This window comes from Octodon degus, unplaced genomic scaffold, assembly GCF_000260255.1.
Source record: "Octodon degus isolate 3935 unplaced genomic scaffold, OctDeg1.0 scaffold00040, whole genome shotgun sequence".
Classification (NCBI taxonomy): Eukaryota; Metazoa; Chordata; class Mammalia; order Rodentia; family Octodontidae; genus Octodon; species Octodon degus.
In genome coordinates, this window is record NW_004524616.1 from 9,248,022 (window position 1) to 9,274,740 (window position 26,719).

The window sequence follows — 26,719 nt, forward strand, 5'->3', positions numbered from 1 at the left end:
TAAAATAGGTGAATCAGTTTAAAGGAATGTATTCTGCCAAGGCTAGTAGCAGGTTAAGTTTTTCTATAAAGGGCAAAAGGTGTATTTTAGACTTTGCTTTCTCTGCTGCAAATACCAAACTTTGCCACTGTAATACAGCAGTGACCATAGACAGCATGTACATGAAAGTGCTTGAGTTTGTTTCAACAAAACTTCTTTTCCAAGACACTTTATAAACTCTGATATTTGCATTTCAGTTTTCAGTGGTCATGCAATATTAATATTTTGATTTCTTAACAAAAATAGAGGAACCCTTCTTAGCTTAGGAGCAGTACAAAAACAGAGCCAAATCTGGTGTTTGGTTGTAGGTTGTGGAGCCCGGGTGAGGGTGGTTCTTGGGTGTGACAGAAGCTACCAGGGTAATGTGAGGCTAGCACTTGGGAACTAGAGTGTTAAGGTATTTGAGAGGGTACACTGAACTGAGGTCGATTTTCTAGCTAGAATCAGGATCCAGGTTGAAAGTGTCTCTAGCCCAGGAGCTAGGCAAGAGATCAGGGAGCAGCAGAACAAAAAATTATAGCAAAGATTTTTCTCATGGATAATGCCTTTTCTTCTTATTTTCTTTACATATTGAAGTATTTTATGGCATGAAAAAAGCACAAAAGTCTATGATGAGCACAATACTGAGAAGGAGGCAGATTTATACTTTTTATGCCTTACAAGAACATGAGGAGTTGCAGTTGTAGCTGTGTGAGACTTGAGGGGCCTGATGATTACTCTAGCGCCGCTAGGGGCAGACCTTGTCTCAGCTGATCTTCGTGGTTTTCAGGTCTCTCCTGAAGCTCGCCAGGGCTCAGAGGCTGCAGCAGTCTCAGGCATGTGTGTATGTGTTTTCCTGGATGTTGTGCAGAACAAGCTCTGTGAGGTGTGTCCCTTCCCTGCTGCTCATCCAGAAATGGCCAGCTAGGGAATGGAGACTGCTATCCTTTTGGAAGGTGCTTCTGTGTCCTTTTGTCCCTGCTCTTCCTGGCTCAGTGCTGTCCCTATCCAGTCAGGTGAACCCAAAAGGCAGCAGGGCAGGAAACCTGCGCTACTTGAGTGCTTTCCTCTGCTGTCTTGAGATGAAGCCTTCCTTCCCTGATCCCTATTCCAAGGTCAGTGGGATAGCTGATGCAAGCAAATGTGTAGCTAATGAAGTTTATTAGCAGATAAGGAGACAGTGTGATACCAAGTGAGTGGCAGGCCAATCAATGACTTAAGAAAGACACTATTTATATCGCCTTACGTTGAAAGTGTTAAAGAGTATTAAGATTGAAGGAGGTACGTCCAGAAAAGCCATAGAAATGTGATGTTTACTAAAACTGAGAATTATACATTGAAAGTGCTTGGCTGCTTGCTCAGAAATACAGGCAGCAGCATTTTTAGGAAGTATTCTCTCAGTTCACTTAATGCTGTTGTGTGAGTGCTCTGTGCCTTGCCTGAAGTGCTGGAGTACGTTAGTGAACAAGTACGGCCGGCCTGCAGAGTCTGTATCCCACCATCCCACTGGGGAAGGTGCAGTAACTGGTGAGTAAGTGAGGCAGGGAACAATGGATGCACACGTAGATAGATGGTGAGCTGAGTGTAAGAAGAAAGCAGAGTAAGGGGAACCGGTCTGCAGAACCTTACCCGTAAGGGTCAGCAGTTCTCTGCTGTTTTATATAGGGTGTCTCCAGGAAGGTGACATTTGCACTCAGACCTGAGGCTGTGCTTTTAGTTTTGTGGAAGATATTTTCTAGGCAGAAGGAAAAAGAAATTCAAAGGACCTGTAGCAAAAAATCAATGATGGTTTGTGTCCTGGACACTGTAGGACACATTTCTGTCGCTGGAATAAAGGGTAAGAGAATGAGGTAGGAGCTAAGTTTGGAGAGAAAGGTGTTGGGCCTTGCAGGTCAGGAAAGAAATTCTGTGTGCAGCTTAAATATGATAGATTTTTGAGCGCTCACTTGATAGGAACTCATTGATCTTCATTGCTTGAGAAGTCACTTGGGTGGCTGGGCTGTGGGGACGACCAGGGGAGGCAAAAGGGCCAGCTGGGAGGCTGCTATGATCATGCTGATGAGCAGCACTGCCCCTGTGTTCACAAAAAGGGGCTCTGCGGGTGTGTGTGGCCTGTGTTTTGGAAGTAGAGTCTGGAAGACGTCGTCCTTGATGGCCTCAGTGTCAGGGATAAAGTGATGAAAAAGCAAAGCTTATAAGTGTAAGCTGAAGGATTTTAGTGGGGCCTGCCTGAATGACATTGGTCATCTCCCCACAAGAGAAGGTCTGAGTGAAGAATGAGCTGGGTAGCAGTTGGTGGGCTGAAAACAGAGTTTAGTCTTGCATGTGTGTGGAGAAGTCTGTTAGACTCCCTGGTGGGAATATCTGATCACTAGGAGCTCAGGACAGATGTCAGAGAAATAGCTTAGAAGCATATACTCTGAAGTTTTCTATCCATAGTATTTAATATTGATTCTGTCCTATGCCTATGCAATAGGCTTCTTCTCTTAATATTTTATCTGGTTTACAATGCTACTTTTACCTGAAATGTTCTAGTAGAAATCACAGCCATAACTTCAAACTTGAGTGATGTCATACGTTTGTGTGCTGAAGAGCAGTTTTACTTTCTAATAAAATACGTTTTACTTTCTAATAAAAAGGTGTTGCCCTTTATCTTATTATAGTTTAGATCCAGAATGTCCCCCAGAGCTGTCATGTGCTCAAGAGATGGGGCTTTTGGAAGGTGGTTGCTTTGTGGGAATACTTCTCATTGGCGGTGGAACCTGACTGGGAGAGGACTGTTCCCGGGAGATGACCTGGAGGAGTAGTCCTCCCTCCCTGGCTCCTCCTCCTCCCTGTGCTTCCTGGCTGTCCTGACATGAGCAGCTTTTCTCCCTTTCTTCCCCTTCAGCCCAGACAGTAAGTCAGCTATGAAACTGCTCGTATTTCTGCCCATAGGGTATCTTCTTCTTCCCTGCCTTGCACTTCACTTCTGAGCTAAGTAGCTAGGTGTAAACTTTTTTTCTTTTTTGGCCATGGTGTAAACATTTTTGATCTTCCTGGTGGTCAACATTCCTTCCATTGTTAAAATTTAGGCACATTCAAGTTACTTTCCAACTCTAATGGAAATATAAATGATTCTTTCCATTGTGTTTTGTTCACAAAACTGTTTTATAAAGTACCATGACTCACTGAAAAGATGGAAATTCATCTCCCTAGTCTTTCGTTTGTACTTCTATTACTTTCTGCTTCTCTTCTTTTGCTGTTGCTCTTCAGAAAAATATTTAGATCCTAGAGGACGACTGTCTTTCCCCTACAAATGGTTTGTATCTTAAAAATAAAAAGAATTAAGACTGTAAAAAAAAAAAAACCTATAGTGTGTAGCTACTGTGCCTTTTACTTTATATATTATTTTATTTATTTCTTACACTCTTGAGGTAGGATGATTAACTCTGTTTTACAGTTAGGGCAACTGAGACCCAGAAAAAAATGTTGTGGTTGGTTAGGTAGCTGGGAATAACAAAAGAGAGCTCATTATCTGTTTCCTATATTTCTCTGCTTTCCACCCACCCAACCACCCACCCACCACCCACGCACTCATCCATCTATTCATCCACCCATCTATACACCCATCCATCTATCCACCCATCTACCCACCCTTCCATCTATCCACCCGTCCACCCACCCATCCATCCACCCACCCATCCATCTATCCACCCACCCATCCATCTGCTTACCCATCCATCTATCCATCTGCCAGTAGGAAAAGTGCTGTGAAAGTTTGTTGCGTTCCTGCAGCATATGGAATAGTGATGGGAGGATTCAAAGGCAAACAGATTCTGGGCCTGACCTGGGAGAGCATCCTCTCATGAATGATAGGAATATAAGTAAATGGTTACATTAGGGAGTTTCAATCTTTCTGTTTACAAGACTCCTGTTAGTATTTATAGTATTAGAAATAAAACATGAGAAATTTAAAAATAGTGATTGTTAAAGAACTTACTTAGCCTGGGTTTTTTTGTTGTTATTCTTGTTGTTTGTTTGGCACTGAGAATTGATCCCAGGAGCACCCCACTCCTGAGCTACATCCCTAGGCTTTTATTTGGTGAGGCAGGGTCTCCTTAAATTTCCCAGGCTGGCCTGGAACTTGGCAATCATCCTGCCTCAGCGTGCCGAGTAGCATATGCCACTGCTCCTGCAAAACTTGAATATTTTTATAACAATAACTATTTTCCAGTCCTCAAAATGAATTTATTGAGAAGGGAAGCATGGACAGTCTAGACAGATTGGATTCACTTTAACTGTAATGGATCAGCTCTTTCTGGGAGAATACCAAGATTTATCCATGCTTTGGGAACTGTGTTTTGGAAAACACTGAGGGAAGCCAGCTCTTCTTCTACTTACCCTAGTGAGTGTCCTAGACGGTGGCAGATGACTGCTTTTCCACATCTATGTCTTTTTTTTTAAAGACCAGTATAGTGATGAAAGAACTTGTCTGGGAAAGTGACTTTCATTTGCATTTCTTGCAACTTGATAACATTTAAAGAAAATTCTTCAAGTCTTCCTTAATTGTATTTGATTAGTTGAGGTATATCTGTTGAAAACTTAGAATCCTCAAGTCCAAGCAAGTATTTCTGTGGAATTACACACAGTATCTGCTGAGCAGTTAGAATTCTTAAGTTCCAGCAGTTATTTCTGTGGAATGACACTGTACTTTCGTTCTTTTTTATATTCCTATTCACCCCCATCTTCCTCACCATCCATCCGCATGGCCTTTGTCTGCCTCCCCGGGTCCTCTGTATTTACCTCACTGTGATCCCCTACACTGTATCACCTGTCAGTGGTAAGAGTGGCACAGAGCTCTGCTGGGGACAGGTGAGGAGGCAGAATGTGGTTCTCAGAGCACGGACTGCGAGGAGACAGGATCAACCTTGTGATTAAGGAATGACTAAAGACAAGGAGTCGCCGGACCCTCAGCCTACCTGAGCTTCAGCATGAGGGCATCATTTCCCACTGTGTCTGAGTGTTGCTCTCATCTGCAGAATAGAAAATACTCCATGGTTTCTGGACGACGATAGGCGATCCAGTTCAGCAGCCCTGATTGAAAAAAGTGGTAGTGGTACTGCATTTTTTAGACATCAGTCCACTTACGGAGCTTTTTATGTTTAACGTGTGCCGCACTTAAAGTGCACGTAAGTGGCTTTTTCTACCTCACTTTCCTTTAATATGAGACAATTAAAGTCATTTTGTTCCATGTTGGGGCATAAATTTTAAGACACACATTTTTTCACCCGTGAGGGTAGGGTTTGATTCCACCAGACTGAGTTGGGAGACAAGCTCTTGTGCTAGAATTTTCTCTTAAACAGAGAGGATTCAGAATTCAGCAGTCCCCTGGTGAGGTGGTGGAAATGTTCACCCATCAAAGACTCTGGGTTGTGATCTTCTGGGACACTTGCCTGTTTGCAGGGCTGAGTTAGTGTTACAGGGCAGGGGAGTGGGCAGGAAGAGACAGTGGGTTTAGTTTTGCCTCTGACTTCCCCTGAGAGAATGTTGTTCAGTGAATCCATTAAGATTACAGTTGGCCCTTCATATCCTCAGGTTATGGATCTGTGGAATTTAAACAAACCGCTGATTAAAAACATTTGAAGAAAATTGTGTCTGTCCTGAGCATATATAGTCTTTTGCACTACTATTCGAACAACAGTAGAAAACTTGTCATAGCATGCACATTACATTATGTTGGAAGTGACAGATGATTTAAAGTAGTAAGGGAGAATTATGTAGATTTTATGCAAATACTACACCATTTTATGTAAGATGTTGGAAATCTGTGAATTTTGGTATCCACTCGGGTTCTGGATTTAGTCCCCCAGATTCCAAGAGACCACCGTATTTGAAATAATTTGAACTGTAGAATCATTTATATGAAGAAATAATTTTTTAAAAACTGGTATAGGCTATTTTTCCCTGTCCTTTGTTCTAATATTCATCCAGCCTCTACACATTGATTACTTCTCTTGACATTTTGTAATTAAAGTTGATAGTATTTTCTCCCACTTTTCATGTTAGTTTTGAGTGTCTTGCTCTATGTTTTTCCTGTCCCTGGCTTATTTCTCTTGAGTTCTGCTTTTTTCCCTTCATTGCCATACTCTCTGTATTTTTCCATGTAACGTTTCCCCATCCCTTTCCTTTCTTGCAGAATAGGGTCTGCCTCCTTTGTCCTTCTCTTGCTCGTAGTTTACTCAGTCTTTGCCTATGAGAAGACAGATTGTGAGGTCAGTAGAACAGAAATAGAGCTTGAGGAAAAGGTGTTCTTTGGAGGTGGGGGAATAATGGAGGAGGAATTAGATGAGGAGGCCCAAAGGATTGAAACTAATCAAGATAGACTACATACACGTACCAGTTTCCTCAAACTAATGTAATTATTACATATTGCAACAATGTGATTTCCATGAATTGTGTGGGCTTTTATCTTCATAGACAATTAAATGTATTTACTTAAATGCATGATGACAGTTGTAACTTGTGTTTTAGAGATGTATTTAATGTAAGATGTCTCACTGGAAGCGCCACCACAGAACACTTTGTGCTTGGAAATTTATTATATAAAGAACTGTTTCTTTGTGTTTTGTGTGCAGCTGTCTGTGAAAACGGGTGCCAAAATGGTGGGCGTTGTATTGGACCCAACCGCTGTGCTTGCGTTTATGGCTTCACTGGTCCTCAATGTGAAAGAGGTAAGAAAAGAAAAATGAGAAACTTATTTGGAAGAAATCTTTTTAATTTTAAATGTGCATGAATCAAATGGAATGATATTTTTTACTGTTCTTTTGTAACTTGAATGGTAACATAATAGCAGCAAGCGCATCTCGGTTTTTACAATGAAGTGACCTCCACCTGAGAAGCCAGCTCAGGAACTGTGCCCTCAGGTGATAAAGTGCCTGACCACAGCTTCTAAGAGGATGCTTAATTCATCTGAGGGTCCTTGTTAAAAAGTAAAAACTGCATCACTTGTACTTGACTGCAAAAAGCCCAAAATCTGATACAAATTGCTTTGCACAACAAGGAAATATAGAACATTCTATAAAAAAAGGGTAGGTTGTGATCAAGGCCTTGTCACTATATATAGTTCTCTTGGTTTTCTTCTCCTCTTTCAATTTTTCCCAACCCTAGAGCTTTGTGGTTCAACAATGACTTTGAGCAATTACTGAGATAGCCATGCTACTTGCTGCCATCTGTGGATAGCAAGGCTTTCCTCTAACCATGGCCAATAATACCCTCCAAAGATATTTGCTGATTCGCTTGAGCTTTGGGCTTTTTAAACTAGTCTATGGCAAGAAGTCATGTTAACGCCTCTGACATAGACTTCTCAAAACCAGTCCTTGTAAGCGATGCTGATGAGGGGAAAGGGACCTGGCTGTGCACATGCAGTAGTGCTTCCTTTGTCCAGGACAGAAGGCTTGGAGGAATGGATGCTCTAGTCAACATTGTTCACTTTGTCTCTGTCAACAGTCAATTAAGCCAAGAGGAAACCAGCTTGCTATGAATTCAGTAGCGTTTAAACTTATGACCTCTAGATTTCTAAAAAGTTTCTAGCCATGATCTACTAAGTGACTTTAAGGATTACATCTCCCAACATGTTGCACTGGTATACCAGAGAAATTATACTTTATAATGTAACAATAGCACTAAACCATCGGGTAAAAATAATTTTAAACTAATACTATGTAAGTATTGTTCCATATATTTTCAAATGTGTTTTCTCAAAGCTGGTCTTAGCATCTAGAATTCTATAACACTTTATTGTGAAACGAGTATATGGAATTGTATCAATGAAATATTACAGGTAAATAGTGATGACGGCTTGTATAAATGCACAGAGGCCTTGAGTTGCTCTAAAACCTTATACTTAAAAAAAATTATGCTTGTTATTTGATAAAATTTTGGTGTTCAATAGGCTAAATCTTGGGAAGTAATACAATTAATTCGTAAAGTTTGAAAAGTAAGATGCATGCAGTCTTTTAACATATGCTTATATGTATACATATCAAGATTTATATTATTCTCAATGTAATTGAGATTTTTAGGACTTAAGTACATTCCACAATGACAGAGTTTATAGTTATGCTTAGGATGGATTTAAAGTCTTTAGCAGATGGTCCCATTTGAGGAAGAAAAATTAATTGTGAAATGTTAACATAAAAAGATAAATTATTCAGAGTGGAATAAAGCACATTTCCTAGATGATGTTAAGTTTATTTAAATACCATAGAATGAAGAGCAGTTAAATTTACAATTTCAAGCATACCCTTAACTGTGGAGATGATATTCCTTTTTTCTTGAAGTCTTATAGACTTCACAGCTTTTTTCCTGGAGCGGATTTCAAGGTCAGTTCCTCATTGGCAGAGGAGTTCGGTGTGTAGTTTCAAGTCAGAGGTTTCTAGGCATAACATCATTATTCTGCAACAGTTATTCATTCATTAGGTTTGTTAGTCTTTACTAAATTTGTGGGAATTCAGTAAAGATTTATGTACAGTTTACATGTACAGTAGCATGTTTTCAGAAGAAAATTATAAAATTGATTTTTGAAGGAATCAACTTGAAGAAATTTTTTAAAACATGTTTCTTGAATCTTTTAATTACTGCCCTTCAGATGAAAGTTCTAAAACTTCATTTCTTCCAAAGACGTAGTTTACAATTTCTACTCTTAATATCACAACCGTGAACCTTAATGTTTTTAAGAGACAAAATTTGTTTGAATTTTTGAAATGCAAAATAAATAACCCTACCAAATATAGAGTTCTTAATTCTTCTTAATAAATACTATATGTATGTAAATATAAGAGAAATAATTATGGGGAAGTGAGTGAATATACTCACATATCATGGTAACATTTAAAGTACATGCTATTATTTTTTGAGTTACTGAATTTCAAAATACATGTTCTTTATTATCTAAGAAAAAAAGAGCTTTGTAAAATGAGGGGTATTTTCCCCTCTTTCAAGTAGAATTTCATGTGATTTTCCTCTTAACTGGCCTCCTGGGATAAGTTGTGTGATAAAGCCTGCCTGCTTTATCTGGGTTCTGGCGGACGGCCTTCCGGCTTGGAGACAGAGGCTGAGTGGTAACCAATGACTGGCATGATTATGGTATTTAACTTGAGTCTTGGATCTGGGTAAGCTGAAACTCTTGGGAATTCTCTTCTCACCCTTACTGATATATACAATAACCTTTTATGCTTAGCATCAAAAAAAAACAAAACAAAAAAACAAAAACAAAAACAATCCTTGTAGCTGCATGCTGATTGTGAAATACAGGCAGATCAGCTAATTCCAAAGCACAAGAAGGTATTTAGTTCTTCTTGCTTTTTTCTCTAAACTAATATCATTTGGGGGAAAAAATGCTTTTAAGATATACCTGACAATAAACAGAAGTAGAATCAGAATTATGTAACAAGATTTAATTTTCCCCTAATACTTAAAGTATACCTTCCAGTGTATCAACAGATACATGGAAAAGGAGGGCAGCAGTAAGTGCACCTGCTTTAGGGATTTCTAGATGAAATAAAATGACCACCTGCTCACTGGTATGGCCAGCCCAGCATTCCTCTTGCAATTTTTTTGAGTTAAGTGGTGGTTGGATTGTTTCCTAATTTAATTTTCCTTGAAGATTTTATAAAGAACATCTGTGAGAAATGAATCATGACCTTTCTAATTATGCTACAATTTTTTGTCTTGTTTGTATCTTCCTTAGAGAAGCATATAAATTCTATAAATTTCAAATAATCTGAATATCTAGTGACATTTCTTTTAAAATGTACCTCTTTCAGTGAAAAGTACCTTAAAAATAGAGAAGTAGAAAATTACTTTTTTAATGTCTGGCACCTTCAAGATAAATCCTTTCTTAATCTGCATCTGCAGTGAAAATAATTGTGAGACCCAGTTGCAAATGTTAGAGTTTATAAAATCTATTTGTAGCCTTGCTTGAAATGACAATGGAAGAATCGGTTATCTGTCATTACAGGCATCTTCTGCACAGTCCAGAGATGGAGGGGGTTGGGTGGATTCAGTGCCTAGGAGCACACTGAGAGGGAATTCCTGGGTTTCTCCTGGAGCCCTCTCATCGCAAGGTACTCCCTCCCCAGTCACATGGCGGTTTATTGTGAGACACTTATTCCCTGGAACTCTGCATACTGCTCTGCTGTGAGAGTCTGGGCATCAAGCGGTGACACGGCACATCTTCATTGTGTAATTCAGTAGGAACGTGATGACCGTAACTTCTCTGAAAGGAAGCAAGCACAGTCTTATCACTTGGGTGTAAATTATTTCTTTAGTTATTTTTGTCTTTTTGAGGCAGGGTTTTGCTGTGCAGTTAAATCTGACTCTTTACTCACTTTGTAGCTCAAGCAGGCCTCGAACTTGCAGTGATCCTCCTGCCGCAGCCTCCCCAGTGCTGGGAATAGAGATGTGCTCCACCACGCCTGGCACTTGGGAATAAATAATTCTACACATTTTTGTTTACCCACCCACATTTCAGGAGGTAAATAGCTGCCAGCTGATGACCTGGCTCTGACTGTGCTCAGATTCTCAGAACAGGAACAGGGACTGGCAAATTGGGATTTTCCTAAATTCTGGGAACTGTGTGAGCCAGATCCAAGTTTGTTCAGAAATAGCCAATAAACTCATGGTTAATCAATATTGAATCCATCAACTTCAAACTCATTATAAACTATGCAGAGTAAATCTGGGTTGTGTAGTCTGTGACAATCTAGGGACATGACACATGAATTACGTGACCAGGAGTGCAGAGAAGGATGCTGAAGAGAACAAGCCGGCATTATACGAATTTCAGTGCACAGTGACTTTAATACTTTCAAGAAATGTACAAGCAGCAGTCATTAAAACCCTTCCATTATAATTTTCTTTTTTAAAATCCGTATGTGCTTATTATAAAATATTTAGAAGATAAAAGAAGGAAGTCCGATTGTGCACAATTTCTCCACTCAGATTTAATTATTATTAACACTTTGGAAATACACTTTGAGTCTTCTGCAAGTGCTAAATTTGTTCGCAAAGACTGTGATCTTTCCATCCTTACCAGACTCCAGTCTTCTGTGCCGAGGACTAAACCTTTCTTCACTGTTCAATGCGGCTAAGTATGCTGTGGATTGTAACAGTTGCTCTGCACACTGCTAGGATGAGAGCAGTCAGTCTTCACAGCTCCACAATGTTTCTGACGATATCCCCTAATCGATCTGCCCAGGGCAGATGAGTAACACGGAGAGTATGAAAAGAGAAGTAGGGCAGTGAGCGATCTTATTCAAGGCCTTAAATGTAATTACTGTGCTGTAGCTGCTTGTGCTAATTGTATTTCTTACTATTTGACATTTAAAGTTATATCCAGGTTTTCTCTTTTGTTGTTGTTGTTTGGTAGTTTATCTTTTGGTGATTAAAATCTCTGCAGCTTAATATGTGTTCTGAGGGCCAGCGAGATAGCACAGCAGACTAAAGCACCTAATTACGTAGGAGCAGGGACCCAGGTTCGATCCCAGCTTCACATACCACGCCAGACCCATCCCTGGGCATGCTGAGCCAGTGACCTTGTCGGGACATGGAGGAGGGCACCTGTAATCCCAGTGCTGGGGAGGCTGAAAACAGGAGGTAGTTTGAACTGCATAGCGAGACCCTGAAAAAAAGATTAAAAATCTGTGTCCCGGATTATATTCTTAAAATATATCATTGAAATGCAGCCATGTAGTCATTGGATATAGAAAATTTAGAAAATCTAATACATTTGACTCTTTTCTTTTTTGTCCTTTGGCATTGCTTTTTGAAATCCGTTTTCTATTCCCAATGGAAAACTACTAATCTCTGTAGTTTTTTTTTTTACTTTTTATTTCTTTTTTTCCTTATAATCATATATTAAAGTATACAGAAGAGTAAGTAAATTTTATGTGTAGATACTGAATATTTGTTCACCCACTATTTCTTAAGTATTCATCGTTAAACTAAATACTTGGACTTGGGCATTTAAAACAAGATGTCCTTCCTGTTAATGAGAATCAGATTGCCACAGACCAGCACTAGTCAACTCCTTTACAGAAGATGCAGTAAATACCAGAAGAGGAATAGGAACAAATAGAGAGCTGAAATCTGCCTTCTGTCTAGCAGTAAATTAGACCATCTTCTGACAGTTAAATAAATGTAGAGTAAAATAAATGTAGCTCATTTAAAGTACAAAAAAGACCATGTCAGACTAATTCTTGTACTGATATTGTAAGATATATTATGACTGATTGTTAGACTAATAGTGTTTAAACTCCATAATTGATTACCTATTACCAGAGTCACAAAGCCAATAGTTGTACAGACAAGAAATATCTCATCTTTCCTTGCACTCTGAGATTCAGTAAAATGAAAACTGCAAGGAACAGAGAGAAATATTACAAATTGCTAATGCTAAACTTGCATGTCCACACAAGTGTGTATACACACCTGTGTACACACACACACACACACACACCACTCATGAGTCTATTGAGAAAAATATTTTATAGCCTTGTACTCTCTCTAAGCTAAACTTAGCCTTAAATGGGCATTTTAAAAATACCAGAAGATCTGTGGGAACTTAACTTTTGGCACCAGTTAAGATGACATCCTTATCTTTAATGCCATTAAGAAGACAAGGGAAAGAAAAGAGAAGAAAATCAGCCTGTGAGAAGCTGAAGGAGAAGGGAAGAAGAGAACACAGAGCAATAGAAGGCGAAACGCCTTGCGCATGGAGGAGTAAGGGTGTTTGTGGTGCAAGGCCAGCCTCCCTTCAGGAAAGAGATGGACTTGTTGGATCCGGCTTTGAGAAGTTAGGCTTCCCTTTCCTGGTCAGTGGCTCAAGCCTGTCTGGTTGTGCACAACAGGCTCGAGCATTCCAACAGCCCATTGCACTGGTTTCTTACTTTCCTTTGAACTTAAAGCACCGAATATGTTCATTTCTTCTGAGTGTGCATCTCTGTTTTTGCTTTATTCACTTAACTCAGAAAAACCTGCACTATAAAATGAAAATATTCAAATACTGTAGGTCTGTGTAAATCCCCAAATACTTGCCAGTTTTCCTACTTCAACCTCAGGTCAGAAGACACTACAGATTAAATGGCTGGAAATTAGGCAAAGCTACTACATACACTTACACGTGACATACTGTGTAATGAAATATAGTTGAAAGTAATTAAATTTTTCTGGATGGGAGTTACATAAAATATGTCATATATTTCAGAAATCTGTGGCCTTACAAATCCCTAAGCAACGCCTATTTCCAGAGATTAAAAGCAACGAGGTGCCGACCCACAGTAAGCAGTGTGCCTCCCCATGCTTGGCACCCCTCAGTTCTCCTTGTCGTGGTCTCCAGACGTGGGGCAGAGTCAAAACCCAAGGCCAGTGCTAAGGCCCGGGCGATGTTGGAGACATGGTTGCCCTCCCTACTCCCATGATTCCACCCAGATGGTATTTGTCTAGTGTGGCAGCCTTTGCTGGTACGAGATTGCAATGATAATAATGTAATACCTAACACAGAATACATGATATTCAAAGCTGTTAGATCTTTTGACCAGAACTCCCTATTAATCCAAAAGAATGTAATATATAAAAATGAGACCTTCAGTGGGATAAAAGGGTATTTGTGAGCTGATTTACAACCATAAAGTTCTATGCTGTTTTAGTAGCATGGAAGGACAATATATAGGCTATTTTAAGCGATGGTCACATTCCTGAATTCCAATATGAGAATTAAGTGAGGAATGATGTGCATAGACATTGTTTGGTACAGATAAGTGCTCAATAAGTGAAAAGCTATAATCATTAAAAAATGCAAGACAAAATAGCTTTTTTAGATAAATTACCTTCATTGGTGAGAAAGAGATTATTTCAGAACCACTGGGATTTTAGATTGTGTGTTTAAAAATATTCATTCGTTGTTTTAATTTTTGTGAGCTTTTTACTAACAATACAGATTGATTTGGTATACATAATACATATTATATATATATTTATACATATTTGTCACTATCTTGCTTATGATACAGTTGGATTTTATAGCCTCCTTATCTTTTTTTGATGTTTTTAACCTGAGCACCAGGGTTTCTATCAGTAAGTCTTCCTTAACTGCCTTCTTTAAGGTAGCTTAGTCTGCCTCTTCCTTATACACAGGTGGAATTCCGCACAGTGCAGTATATATATTGTGCTTCCTATATTCCACACTGAAGCCGAGAGGAAGCCACACCATATATGTTCCTGCGTGCACATAATGATTCCAGTGATCATAAATAAGATGCAAAAGAGCACAGTAATAGAAAATGTCCTTGCATGTTCACAGTGGCTTACTTGCCTGGTCTGTATCTTATACGCAGTTAGTGGAAAGAGACCATGATGAGGCTGAAAAAATATACTTGATTCTTCAAATACAAGGGCTGGAATTCAGAGCCAAGAGCTGCTCTTGGAAGAAGGGGTATGAATAGCTTCAGCACTTGAGAGCAGTAGTTCTCTGCAGAGGGAATCGGGAGGGGTAGGGCAGAAGGGAGGCTGAAGGAGGAGGCAGAGACCACTCGGGACTTGTTTATGTAGGCTGGAGCCTAGCAGTTGGCATCAGTTTCTATAATGTATTTGCTAATACTATGGCTTGCATGTGCATAAATTAGACGATAGGCGTAAATGTGAATAGAACATTATATAATGGTGAAAAGAAATAACAATATTTATTGTGACAAAGGCTTTAGAGGAGTTAATTTTTTAAACTATTTATTTATTTATTTATTTATTTATTTATTTATTGTGGCCAGCTCAGCCCACCCTGGGGGTGGGGCTGGCGTGGCATGTGTTGCTGGGGATTGAACGGCAGTCCCTGTGCTTTGCTTAAAGCTTGCCTAAGCAGGTGATTTTGACAGATGAGCTGTCTCGCTGGCCCTAGAGGAATTAATTTTTTTTCATAATCAACAAAGTTTATTATATTTCATTTTGTTGTCTTCAAATTAGTTGTTTCAATTACTAGATATAAGTGTGTAACATTGATCAAATAAAAAAATCAAGCATTAACTGTACCTTTCAATAAACAATAGAGGTTAGTAATACATTTATCTTTTTTTTTTACTCTAATAGATATTTTTATTTTTTTTCTTTTCAAAGTTTTATTGATAGACATATAGCAATGAGACAGTTTCAAATCAATATAGTTGCATTCTCTTAATGAATAGAATGATTTGTTCTAATGGTGTTTGTAAGTAGGATCACAAGTCTGCATCTTGTACAGCAATTAACCACTAAGAAGAATATATGCAGTGTATTATTTGTTGAAACTGTACTTTCGATTTGATTTGATTTAATTTTTAAAGAAACCCAAAAGATAACATTTTCAGTATCATACTGGAAATACGAAAAGTGGAATATAAGGAAATAAAGTAATTTGTTTCATTTTATTCAGCTAGTAAGTGAAGAAAGCAGATTTTGAACACAAGATGTGTAATAACCCCAGAACCCAGGTGAAACACAATTTTGCAAAAGCAATATATTCTCTGTACATGATACTCACTGAATGACAGATAGCTGTTTCTGAGTTACCTTGTTATCTGCCATAGGCAAATTTATTTGGAATGTGAATTTTAAATTACACTTCTGAATTCATAATGTAGGGTTTCTCCTAATAGGTGGTTTAAAGTATTTATTCATAATGCTTAAAACAAATTGAGACTTCCATTGTTGGTCAAGATGAATGAACAGAAATCAGCTTAAATCTCTTTTGTGAGAGGACAAGAAAATAGGACAGAATATATGAAACAATAATTTAAAAACTGTTGTCTACTAAGTAACAAAATGGAGGTGTTTGAGGAAGCAAGCAGCATGACCTGTTGGATTGCCTCAGTCTGCACAACTGTTGGGGTGCGGGCCCAGGAGCAGCCTGGCTGATTCTCAAGCAGAGAGAAGGGAGTGCAGTGAGCCCTCTGTGGTTGACAGCTAGAGTTCTCAGGGCAGCCAGAATGCTGGAGACACCTCAGACATTCGCCAGGAACCGTGAGTGTATAGAGGCTTCCGAATTATTTGCATCCCTCTAATGAGTGCTTGCTCATGAGAAATTGACCTGCAGCTAGAGGAGAAACTACAAAAAGGTATAGAAGGAGCGGTATTCTGAACATACACAAGTCTGGAAATTTGCAAGCCAAAATGGACAATCACATAATTTAGGGGACCTTACTTTGGATACTCAGAAAAATCCTGCCTGAATAACAAAAATGAGATCTTGGTTTATGCATTCTGAAGGCAGCAGTCAAAAGGATCAAACATCCTAGAAAGTTTAAGATTATTCATAGGAGTACAAAAATTCCAAGTACCCAGTAAAGTAAGACTTGGTTCTGAGCATCTAATCAGTTAGTAATAATCAAAGATTCTTGTAAAAACAGTGGAAGATATAATCATATTTTTAAAAATCGTAAAAAAAATCAACATAGAAGCAATATTTTCGTAGTTTCTTCTCTGGCCACAGGTCAATTCCTCACGAGCAAGCACTGATTAAATGATGCAAAGAATTTGAAAGTAAATGACTAGAAGACTAAAATAACAGTTAGAAACGTATTGCATATGTTTCAAACATTGGAGAAGAGGTTCAAAATATTAAGTAGAGATGTGGAGGCCAAATTGAACATTTAGACAGGAAAACTACCTTCTCTGTGGTAAAAATTCTCTGGATGAGATAAGTAGTGAATTAGACACTATGATGAAAAGATTAGTGAACCTGAAGACAGAAACAAAATTATTAAAACTGAAGTACAGAAAAAAGATGTTTAAAATCCAGGAGCACATCATAGATTTGTGGCAACTCCCAGCATGTTAAATACAAGTAATTAGAGTTACCAAAGGCAGTAGTGGCAGAAAAAAAATATATTTCATAAATTAATACAAAATTTCAAATTTGATGGATGCTATAAGCTAACAGAACCAAGACAACCAATAAACCACAAACAAAAGAAACATTAAGAGAGTCATAAAAGGACATCAGTAAACATTGTTTAATGAAGAAAATCTGAAGAACATCCACAGAAATACATATACATAAGAAGAAAATAGGGCCAGAGAGATAGCTCAGCGGCCTAAAGCGCCTGCTTAGGCAAGCCTAGCCAGGCCCAGCGGATCATGCCTTCCCCACCCTCAGGGTGGGCAGAGCCAGTCAAAAAAAGAAAATATGAGGATGCCAAAAACTGGTTGAGAACACCCCAGATGCAAAGACTGAGTAGCATCATATATAACAGCATGAAGCAAAAAAAACTCTGCCTAGACTTCTACAGTGGGAAAATTTTTTCAGAAATGAAGGCCAAAACAAGATATTTTCAAAAGGGGATTAAAAAATTACCACAGTCAGCATGTTCTGCAGGAAATTTTAAAGATAGCCTTCTCCACGCTGATTTCCATGATGGTTATACACATTGACATTCCCACCAGCAGCACAGAAAGGCTCCTTTTCCACACAGTCTCACAGTGTATATTATTTGATTTCTTGCTAATGACCCTTCTTTCTAGAGAATAGACAGAATCTCCTTGTTGTTTTAACTTGCATTTCCCTAATGGTTACCAATGATGAGCTTTACTTCAGGTAATTAGAGGTCATTCCCAATTCTGTGAATAATTCTGATCGTAAATCATAATAAATTATTGATGCAGTAGTAATTTGTGCATTATGGACTTCAGAGTATTTATGCTGAATGAAAGAAGCTGAACAAAAAGTTCCTATGTTAGGATTTCATCTTTACATAATTCTGGATAGTCAAACTAATGTATTATCTATTGGACCATTGATTACCTAGGGATGGAACTGTACAGATGGGCAAGGCAGAGAAATCACAAAGCACCAAAGGAAAATTTGGAGAAGTGATGTTTGTTATTTATAGTAGTAATTTAATGGGTTTATATATAATATATTTAATATTTTACAGTTGTTTAATTTCATGTCACTTTTCTTAAAAACTAAAAATGAAATTAATGTTTTCTCTATTTTGTGCAGGTTGATTGAGATTTTGAAATTAATGCTTCAGGGCCAGGGACATAGCTAAGCGACCTAGCACCTGCTTGGGAAGCACAAGGTCTTGAGTTTTCTTCTTGGTACCAAAGAAAAAAAGAAATTAGTCCCTCTGGCAATATGTCGCTGATGAAGTTTATTGATATTATAATACATATATTCCAGGGCATAATGACAATCCTTTATGTTTTTTTTATTTTCTGCTAAAAGTTCAACCGTATTTAATTGCAGCTAAGGAAACAAAATGAGAGACCCTTCCATAACAGTGCACCTACTGTGAGAGGACTTGCATTTTAGAACTTTAAGCAAGCAGTGTCATTAAGTATTGTCTGTATAATCAGGCTAAGTTTCTGAAGGGAGCAGATGGCCATGGAATCAGAAAATAGGGCTACAAAAATAACAGGAATATATTTTTATTAGTTTGTGTTACACTCCTCCTCAGTGAATCCAAAACTAAGTACATGATGACAGAACTTCCTAGTAAATAAGAAAATGACACATTCTGCCTACCTGTTTTTGTACTTTGGAAGCTTTTATCTTTATAAATCAGTGCAGAATATTTAGACATGTTTATTGTTTTAAACTCACTTTTAATATTAGAAAAATGTCATTTTAAATAAACTGGTTTTTGTTCTTGTTGTTGTTTAAAACAAGATCTGGTCAACACAGGTCATCGTTTAATTTGTTGACATTTCAGTATACAGTTTCTGTTATGCCCCTACCATCACAGGAGTATCGGATCCTTTATGATAACTATTTCACCACATCTGTTGTGGGTTGTTTGGATTTTATCACTGTAGGATGTGCTCATGAGTGCTTTCCCATTGCGAAGAATGGTGACCTGTGGCCTTTACCTAGATTCCTACTGGATAGGTGTAATGTTGAGGATGTTCACTTTTGTCCTGACATTCCTAGAGGTGGGGTCTCAGTTTCTTCTGGCATTGAGTATGCTCTGAAGAAGTATCACTCTATTCTGAATTTTTTTCTCCTACATAATTTGCTATTTTCCCCTCAATGTTTTAATAATTGTAAGTTTATAATTGTATCATTTATTTGTACAAGTTCTAGTGGAAAGGATGCCATCATTTGATGTAGAATGATAGCTTTCTTAAACTTACGAAGTTTTCTTATATTGTGTCTTTAGGTTTTCCAATTAATTTTAGGTTCTCTGAGCATATTTTTTTTACTATACTTGATATGTTCCCTCCTCTTCGTTTTAATTCATTTTTGTTGCTAATTCATTTTTAGGTGTTTACGTTCTATTGGTTTTTCCAAGTAATATAATGGTTTTGTAATTATGGGAGGTGTTTTTATTTGCCTTCAGTTTATTTCTTTAGTTTGGAAGTTTCTCTTTTATGTTACTTTTTTGTTGTGTCATCTCAGTTTTGTTCAACCCTTTTATTACAGAATTCATTTTCTTATGAAGTTCTTAACAGTTGCTCTGTATTGCAAAGAAATCTTTGTAAATTTCTTTTATTTCCTAATTTTTTTCATCCAGTGGAACATGTTTCTTATGGAAAAAATAATTATAATATACTACCTAGCTTCTGTCTCTACTTGCTTAAAATAAGTAATTCTGACTGAGTTGCTGTTTGCACTTGTAAGTAGGTCTTTCTCTTTTTTCCCTTAAATGTTACCCAGCATCGCTTGCTTTTCGTAACTGTGTTCACGACTAGGGTATTTGACATATTTCATATTCTGAGTTCTCAAGGGGGAAAGAAGGCCTCAGGCAGCTGTAATGAATCGGAGCAGTTTAACCTTCTAACTTCTGTCTTCCTGTCCCAGGACGACTCCATCTTTGGTGTAGTAATACCACTGCTGTCAGAAAATCATATTTATTTTCCCCTGTTGCCCTGTCATTCTTGGTGTTAATTCCTTCTCCTCGTTTTAGTGGTAAGGGGCTTCAAGCCCACTTTATACTCCCTGACAGTGCCCAATCCTTATATTCCTTGCTGAGTTTCTTCCTCGGCTTGGTGCTTGGAATAATGGACCCTGCGGTGCTGATGCTTCCATCTTTGCCGTTGAATTCCCTCCCATGTGGTAGAGCTCACAATGTCTGCCTCTTTTCACAATGTAGGTGGAAGTATATTTGTTTGTTTTTGACGGAACCGGGGATTGAACTCAGGCCTTTGCACTTTCCAGGCAAGTGCTTATTCTACTGAGCTATCTCCCTGACCCCTCTTTTCACAGTGTAGTTTGTTGTTGTTGTTGTTGTTGTTGTGTTTTGTTTTCATTTTTTAAATGAAATGATATGCTGGAAAGAAGGAGCTTTGACTCCTGTATGTTTTCTCTGATTTTGTAAGTTAAACTTAACTCTCCAGGGAGAATTAGTGAGAATTCTCCAGACTTTTGAATAATTATCCTTATTTCCTGCATTATTTGCAGGAAGGAAGATTGTAATACTTTCTTCTATTTAATTCCTTGGCTGCCAATTTTCAAATGTCATGGCAAGCGTTTGAGCCAGTTTACTTCTTCAAGCCCTGACGGTAAATTTTTTGTTGTTTTTTTTCTTTGACCTTTGCTGTATTGGGCCTGTTTATGTTAGCTGTGGGAAAGGGAGATTGTCTGATACAGCTGAAGCTTACTATGGTTTTCCTGGAAGTTTTTATCATACTTTAAATTTTTGATGAGAATCTCAAGTCACACAGAAAGCTAGGTGTAGGTGCCTCTAATAGGAGGTGATGCAGGCTGCTATTGTGCCGATAGTAGCAAGTAAGATGATGGCAGTGGAAGAAATGCACAATATTGGACCAAGGAACATTAATGCTATGGCTGCCTCATCAACTGTGGATTAGAGACTCTGCTTCCCATGACTGTACTTAATGTCACAGTTTAATGCATGCAAATTTCTTCCACATGGGCAAAGCTGCATGTTTGTGAATGTCTTCATCTAATTTAGATATAGACAAGGCACATTCCAGATTTGACCAAGGTCATTTTTGCCTTTTTTAATAAAAGAATTAAGTACTAAATGCCATGGTAGAGACTTTGTTTGGAATTAAACAGAGTGCTGTGTTTCAGTGTATAATTTCTGGTTTGAAAAGACAAAGCAAGGACATCAGGTTGTGTTAGTATTTACTCATCTTTCTTGATCCTCAAAGTCACCTAGATATTTTTGCCAAAAATCATGCCTACTTTGCCTATTTACATACAGTGATAAAAATAACAATAATTTGTTACTATGATTGTATATTGTTTTCACCAGGGACTCAAAAATAAAACTTTGTCATTCCACTTGAACCTTTGGAACTGTCAACCCAAAGCACAATCATTAGCACTCTCTCAAGCCCCCCTCCACCCTCCGGAAACCCACTATAGAGTTTGTAAGATACAGGTCTATGATGAGCTCCTTCAAAAATACGCTAGGACTTCTATAAACTAATTTTATGGGTGCATTTTTGACAGACATAATGACCACACTCATCATAGAGAATTTGTTCCTGTACATAATACATCTTAATTCTTCCCCATTTCTCTCCTTTCCCTTCAGTCCTTCCTTCCTTCCTTTTCCATTTCCAGAACTTTGTTCCTATTATTTCCTTTCCATTATTTTGTATCCCTATTTCATCCCTTCCCTTCCCCTCTGCGCTTCCTGCTCTCCTTCCCATTTGAGCATTTTCTTTCTAGTTTCCAGGCTCTATCCTCCGTTTTGACCTCATACACTGTTTGAGTTTCTCACAAAGGGTAAATAAAATTATGTTCACAAGGTGTGCCAATGTACCTAAAAATGTCAAAAGTTTATCTTTCTTTATCACAGAGTAGTACTCCACTGTATATAAAAACCACATTTTCTTTATCTATTCATCTGTTGATGGGTATATCTAAGATTTAGCTATTACAAATTATCCTGTTATAGATAGGACTGTGTATAAATCACAGTGGTATACTTTTAACTCTTTTAAGGAGACACCTAGAAGGGGAATAACTTGATCAAACGGAACCTCTAGTTTTCTGAGGAATCGCCATACTGATTCCATGTTAGTTATAGCAGTTTACACTCCCACTAACAGTAGAGAGAGTCCCTCTTTCCCCAAAGCCTTGCGAGCATTTGTTATTCGATATCTTGATGATAACCATTCTTTCATGGGTAAGGTGAAATCCCTAGTGTTGTTTTAATTTGTGTTTTTGAATCACTGATGGTGTTGAAAAATTTTGTATATCTATTTTCTGTTTGTACTTCTTCATTTGAGAAGTATCTATTTCAGATTTTCATTTTTGTACTGGATTTAAATTGGAGGGTTATGGTGTTTTTTTGGGGTTTTTAGGTATTCTAGATGTTAGTCCTTTGTCTAAGGAGTAGCTGGTCAAAAATGTTTCCCACTCTGTAGGTTGTCCCTTCACTCTGCTGGTGGTTTCTTTTGTTATACAACAGCTGGGTATTTTTTTGTAATTAGCTAAGTTTGAGAGATAATTTTTAAAAATAGCTCCAAAATTTTATCTAGTAATTAATTCTCTCATTCAGTTGAGCCCCAAATAAAGCTACTCTGGATAAAACTGACTCCTGAATCACTTTGAAGGTTTATAACATCGTAAAATTCTGTTACTAGAAGAGATTTTTACCTCTTTCCCTCTGATATGATCAAAATGGATTTTATTTCACATTAAAGTTTTCTGTCTCTTGTACTTGTGAATACAGTGACTCTAGTCAGAAATATTTATTTCCATTAATCCAATGTTTTAATGACTTCCTATTTTACCTTGATTGCTAAACTGAACTGAAAACTCATCCAGACATATTTTAAATCATATATAGAAAATGGAAAACATCCAATTTCTTAAAAGGAAAATAATACTTTTTATGCAAACTTAGGGTAACATCTTGTCAAAAGTTAAATCCATACTTTATTCTATGGTTTTATTATAGATCTATAGAATATAAAAAGAATATATTGTGTAGATTATAGTAAGATAGGTAAGGGAATGTTATAGACTTTTTATGTTCTATTTTTCTATTTTTAGAATAAATATTGCTCTTATTAAGTATTCATAGTTTACTAATAATTGCATAGTTCCTGTTGTTTATGACTGTGGAAAACTGCGTATAGGTTGAACAAGGCCATAGGAGTTGGGTCTCTTTATAGTTTTGTCAAGAATGACTTGTGGCGTGGTATTATCTGGAAAGCTGATCAAAAGACAGTTGGGAGTGCGTGGCTGATATTGAAGGACACCAGGCACCACCTTTCAGGCACATAGCACTTGAGGAAATAATCTGGAGCCACAGTGAGACAGAATAGAAGAACAATTGAAGAAGATAGTGATGAGGGGGCCTAGGGGAAGGCAGGGCTACTTGGGGAATCCCAGCGGGAAATTTTTTATTTGTTAATCGAACAGTGACTGTGTGTTGAGATGTGTGTGGGGTTCTTTGCTTCTTTCTCTTGTGTCAAGGAAGATGCAGATTTTGTCTCAGGGCTAATGACACGCTGCTGAGGTTACTGTGCGCTATGCAGGAAGGGCTTATGGAACCTCCAGAGGTTCAAGTTCATGCGATGACTTTTACTTGGAGTCCACAGAGGAGACAAATGAACCTGTGCTCGGGATTCCTACTAGTATGTTTATGCCATGCTTCTTCTGTGTCCTTCCACTTCCCACAGCACTCAGCACAGAGGGTTCAGACTTTTCCTGTTTCTTTTTCCCTTTTCCTGGTGCAGACAGAGAGGGAGGAATGGCCTCGAGATGAGTCCTTCTAAACTGGAATTTATTTCCCATCATACTCTGACATAAACAGAGTTTGGTTCCTTGCATCATACAGGTGGCTGGTAAATGTTTTCTATTTATTAAATTGTGAAGCAGCCCTGTCCAGTTCTATGCTATTTGAAGATTTTGTGTTAATTGCTTTTTTAATAAATTACATCACAAGGTTTCTTGAATTATAGATCTCATCTTCTTTGTCCTAAACACACCACTATGAACAAGAAAAACTTCTTACTTTGGGGTACTTTACTGTTGAAAATTGATCTTAATCAACAGAGTGCCATATAACTACCATGATCCACCCCTGCCAGAGACTGCAGTATCCTTTTCCTGTTATCTGCTGATCGGGAGTCAGTGGGGTGGGGTATGGGGCTTTACCATGTTGACACTAGAGCAAAGCTCTAACCAGAGTAGTTATTTAAACACCATACAGAAGTGCAGAGTAGGCGGAGTGTTCCCCTGATTTGTTCCCAATTCATTTGTCATTGCATCTATAGGGATTGTGAGGCCAGATCTAGGAAACTGAGCTAAGGACAGTTCACAGTGTGCCATGGAAGAGTGCGCCACAAACCACTAGGATCTGTGCTGTCTTCAGCGTGGTTACCCATGGCACACCCCAAGTGCCCTATGCTAGGATTGCCTATAATCCGGAATGAGTTGATATTCCGTGTGTTAGCATGACATCAGGCTGTTCTGAAACTCCTGAGGGTCCTTGACTATCAGAATCACTGCAAGTGAGTGCCTATCTACCGACTTACTCCCAATTAATATTCAAGATATTTAAGAAAGGATATTCCAGTGTGACAGTTTAATATGTCATTTTTGTTTCCTTTTTTCAGCAAATGTCTTCTTGTGTATTTAAAATATTTCTTTCAATAGAATTTTTGTACATTTTAGAATATGAATTTTTACTCCTTTTGTCAAATTTTTCCTTTGGTCAGTATTTCTTTCTTTTTTTTAAATGTTACTTGTTGTTACAGGGTCTCACTATGCAGCTCAGACTTATAGTGACCCTCCTATTTTCAGCCTCCCCAGTGCTGGTTTTACAGGTGTACACCACTATGCCTGGACTCTGTGGCTGGCTCAGCCAGCCCTTGGTGTGGGGCTGCCATGGCATGTGGTGCCAGGGATTGAACCATGGTCCCTGCTCTTGCCTAAGCTTGCCTAAGAAGGCGCTTTAGCCTGCTGAGCTATTGCGCTGGCCCATTTGGTCAGTATGTTATACTTGTTGATGCTGTTGTAAATGAATTGCTCATTTAATTTCAGTTTTTAATCATTAATTAATAATGTATTGAGGGGGCCAGGGAGATGGCCCAGAGGAATAAGCGCTTCCCTGGCAAGCTCAAGGGCCTGAGTTCAATCCCTGGTACTGCAAAAATAAATAAATAAATAAATAAATATAATAATGTATTGAAATACCTTTGATTTTTGTGTATTATGTATCCATATGTACGTGATTGTGGCATCTACCAAGTTTTTCTTTTTGTATAAATACCTTTTCTTTCTTTTTTTTTCTCTAATTCCCTACTTAATGACTCCAGTATAATGTTGACCAAAAGTGGAAAGAGTAGATTTCTTTCCCTTATTTCTTATTTTTACTTTTTGTTTTCCAAGAAAATTTCTTTTGTGGTACTAAGGATTGAACTCAGGACCTTGCACTTGCCAGGCAGACAGTTACGCTGCCGAGCTATCTCCCCAGCACTCTTTCCCTTATTTCTTATTCTAGGGAGAAAGTTGCCAGCCTTTCACCTTAAGTATATTTTCTGTAAGATAGTTGTCTTTCTTCAAGTTACAAAGTAATATTTTAAATGTTTCTACCATAAATAGTGCTGGATTTTGTCAGATGCTTTTCCAGTGTCTATTAAAATGATTATATGACTTTTGTCCTTTTGTTCTATTGATGAGGAATAGTAATAATGATTGATTTCCTATGTTGAATCAGCCATGAATTCCTTGTATTAATCTCATTTGGTTGCAGCACATTATCATTTTTATATGTTGCTTACCCATAGTTTTTTGATAATTTTATTATGTTCACAAGAAATAATTTTCTGTAGTTTTCTTATACTATCTTAGCATTTCTTTATTTTAAACAGAAAGAAGCAAGAAATAACAATAAAATAGAGTTTCAAATCAGGCTAGAAGGAGAATAGCAATCATTAATACCTTGTATATTGTTATAATAGCTGTTCAAAGTGCAAGACACAGGTATGAAATACTGTCCGAACAATAATAGCACAATCTTCTCTTTTCAAAGAACTAAGAGATATGTTATTAAGGTATAACTACCTTAATTCTTTTGTGTATATGTACACACACACACACACACACACACACACACGCATATATTTCTTTCTTTTTCCCTTTCTCCCATCACAATTTTTTTTTCTCTCAGACAGATTTTTCTCTGTTCTCAATATCGAGAGTACATTTTGAATGTTGATTACTTGTTCAACTTCTCACACTAGTGAAACACTGTGATGTTTACACAGGTGAGCCTGATTGATTTCACTTACGAATACGGTCTCTTGCGTTCATGCACCTATGCAAGTCTCAAGTTTGTACTTCTTTATGGCTGAGTAGTACTCTTTATTGTTAATAAACACATCTGTTTATCCATTTCTCAGTTGATGGACATTTGGTTTGTTTCCAAGAATTAGCTAGTGCAAATTTTGCTGCTGTAAACATGAACACATATATATTATTGTGGTATGTTGTTTTTAATTCTTCTGGGAAATACCCAGATGGGCATTACATGGGTCAGATGAGACCTCTCATCCTAGTTTATTTTATTTTATTTTCTTAGTTCTTCTTATTATAATGCTTTTAGTGTATTTCGTAGAGTGGCAACTTGGACTCCTAGTGATCCTCCTGTTTTCAGCCTCCTCAGCACTGGGATTTCCGGTGCGTGCCACCCTGCCCTGTTTTGGAGGCTGGCTCAGCACACTTAGAGATGGGGCTGGCCCAGCATGTGGCGCTAGGGAT

General features: G+C 37.9%; 1 protein-coding gene across 1 annotated transcript in view; it reads left to right on the forward strand.

Moving 5' to 3' along the window:
• The window catches only part of Fbn2 (fibrillin 2), a 240,570-nt gene that overhangs the window by 9,118 nt on the left and 204,733 nt on the right, over positions 1 to 26,719 (forward strand). Inside the window, exon 5 of the mRNA XM_004631315.1 lies at positions 6,636 to 6,731. Coding sequence (XP_004631372.1) covers positions 6,636 to 6,731 — 96 coding nt within the window. The remainder of the gene's footprint in view (positions 1 to 6,635; positions 6,732 to 26,719) is intronic.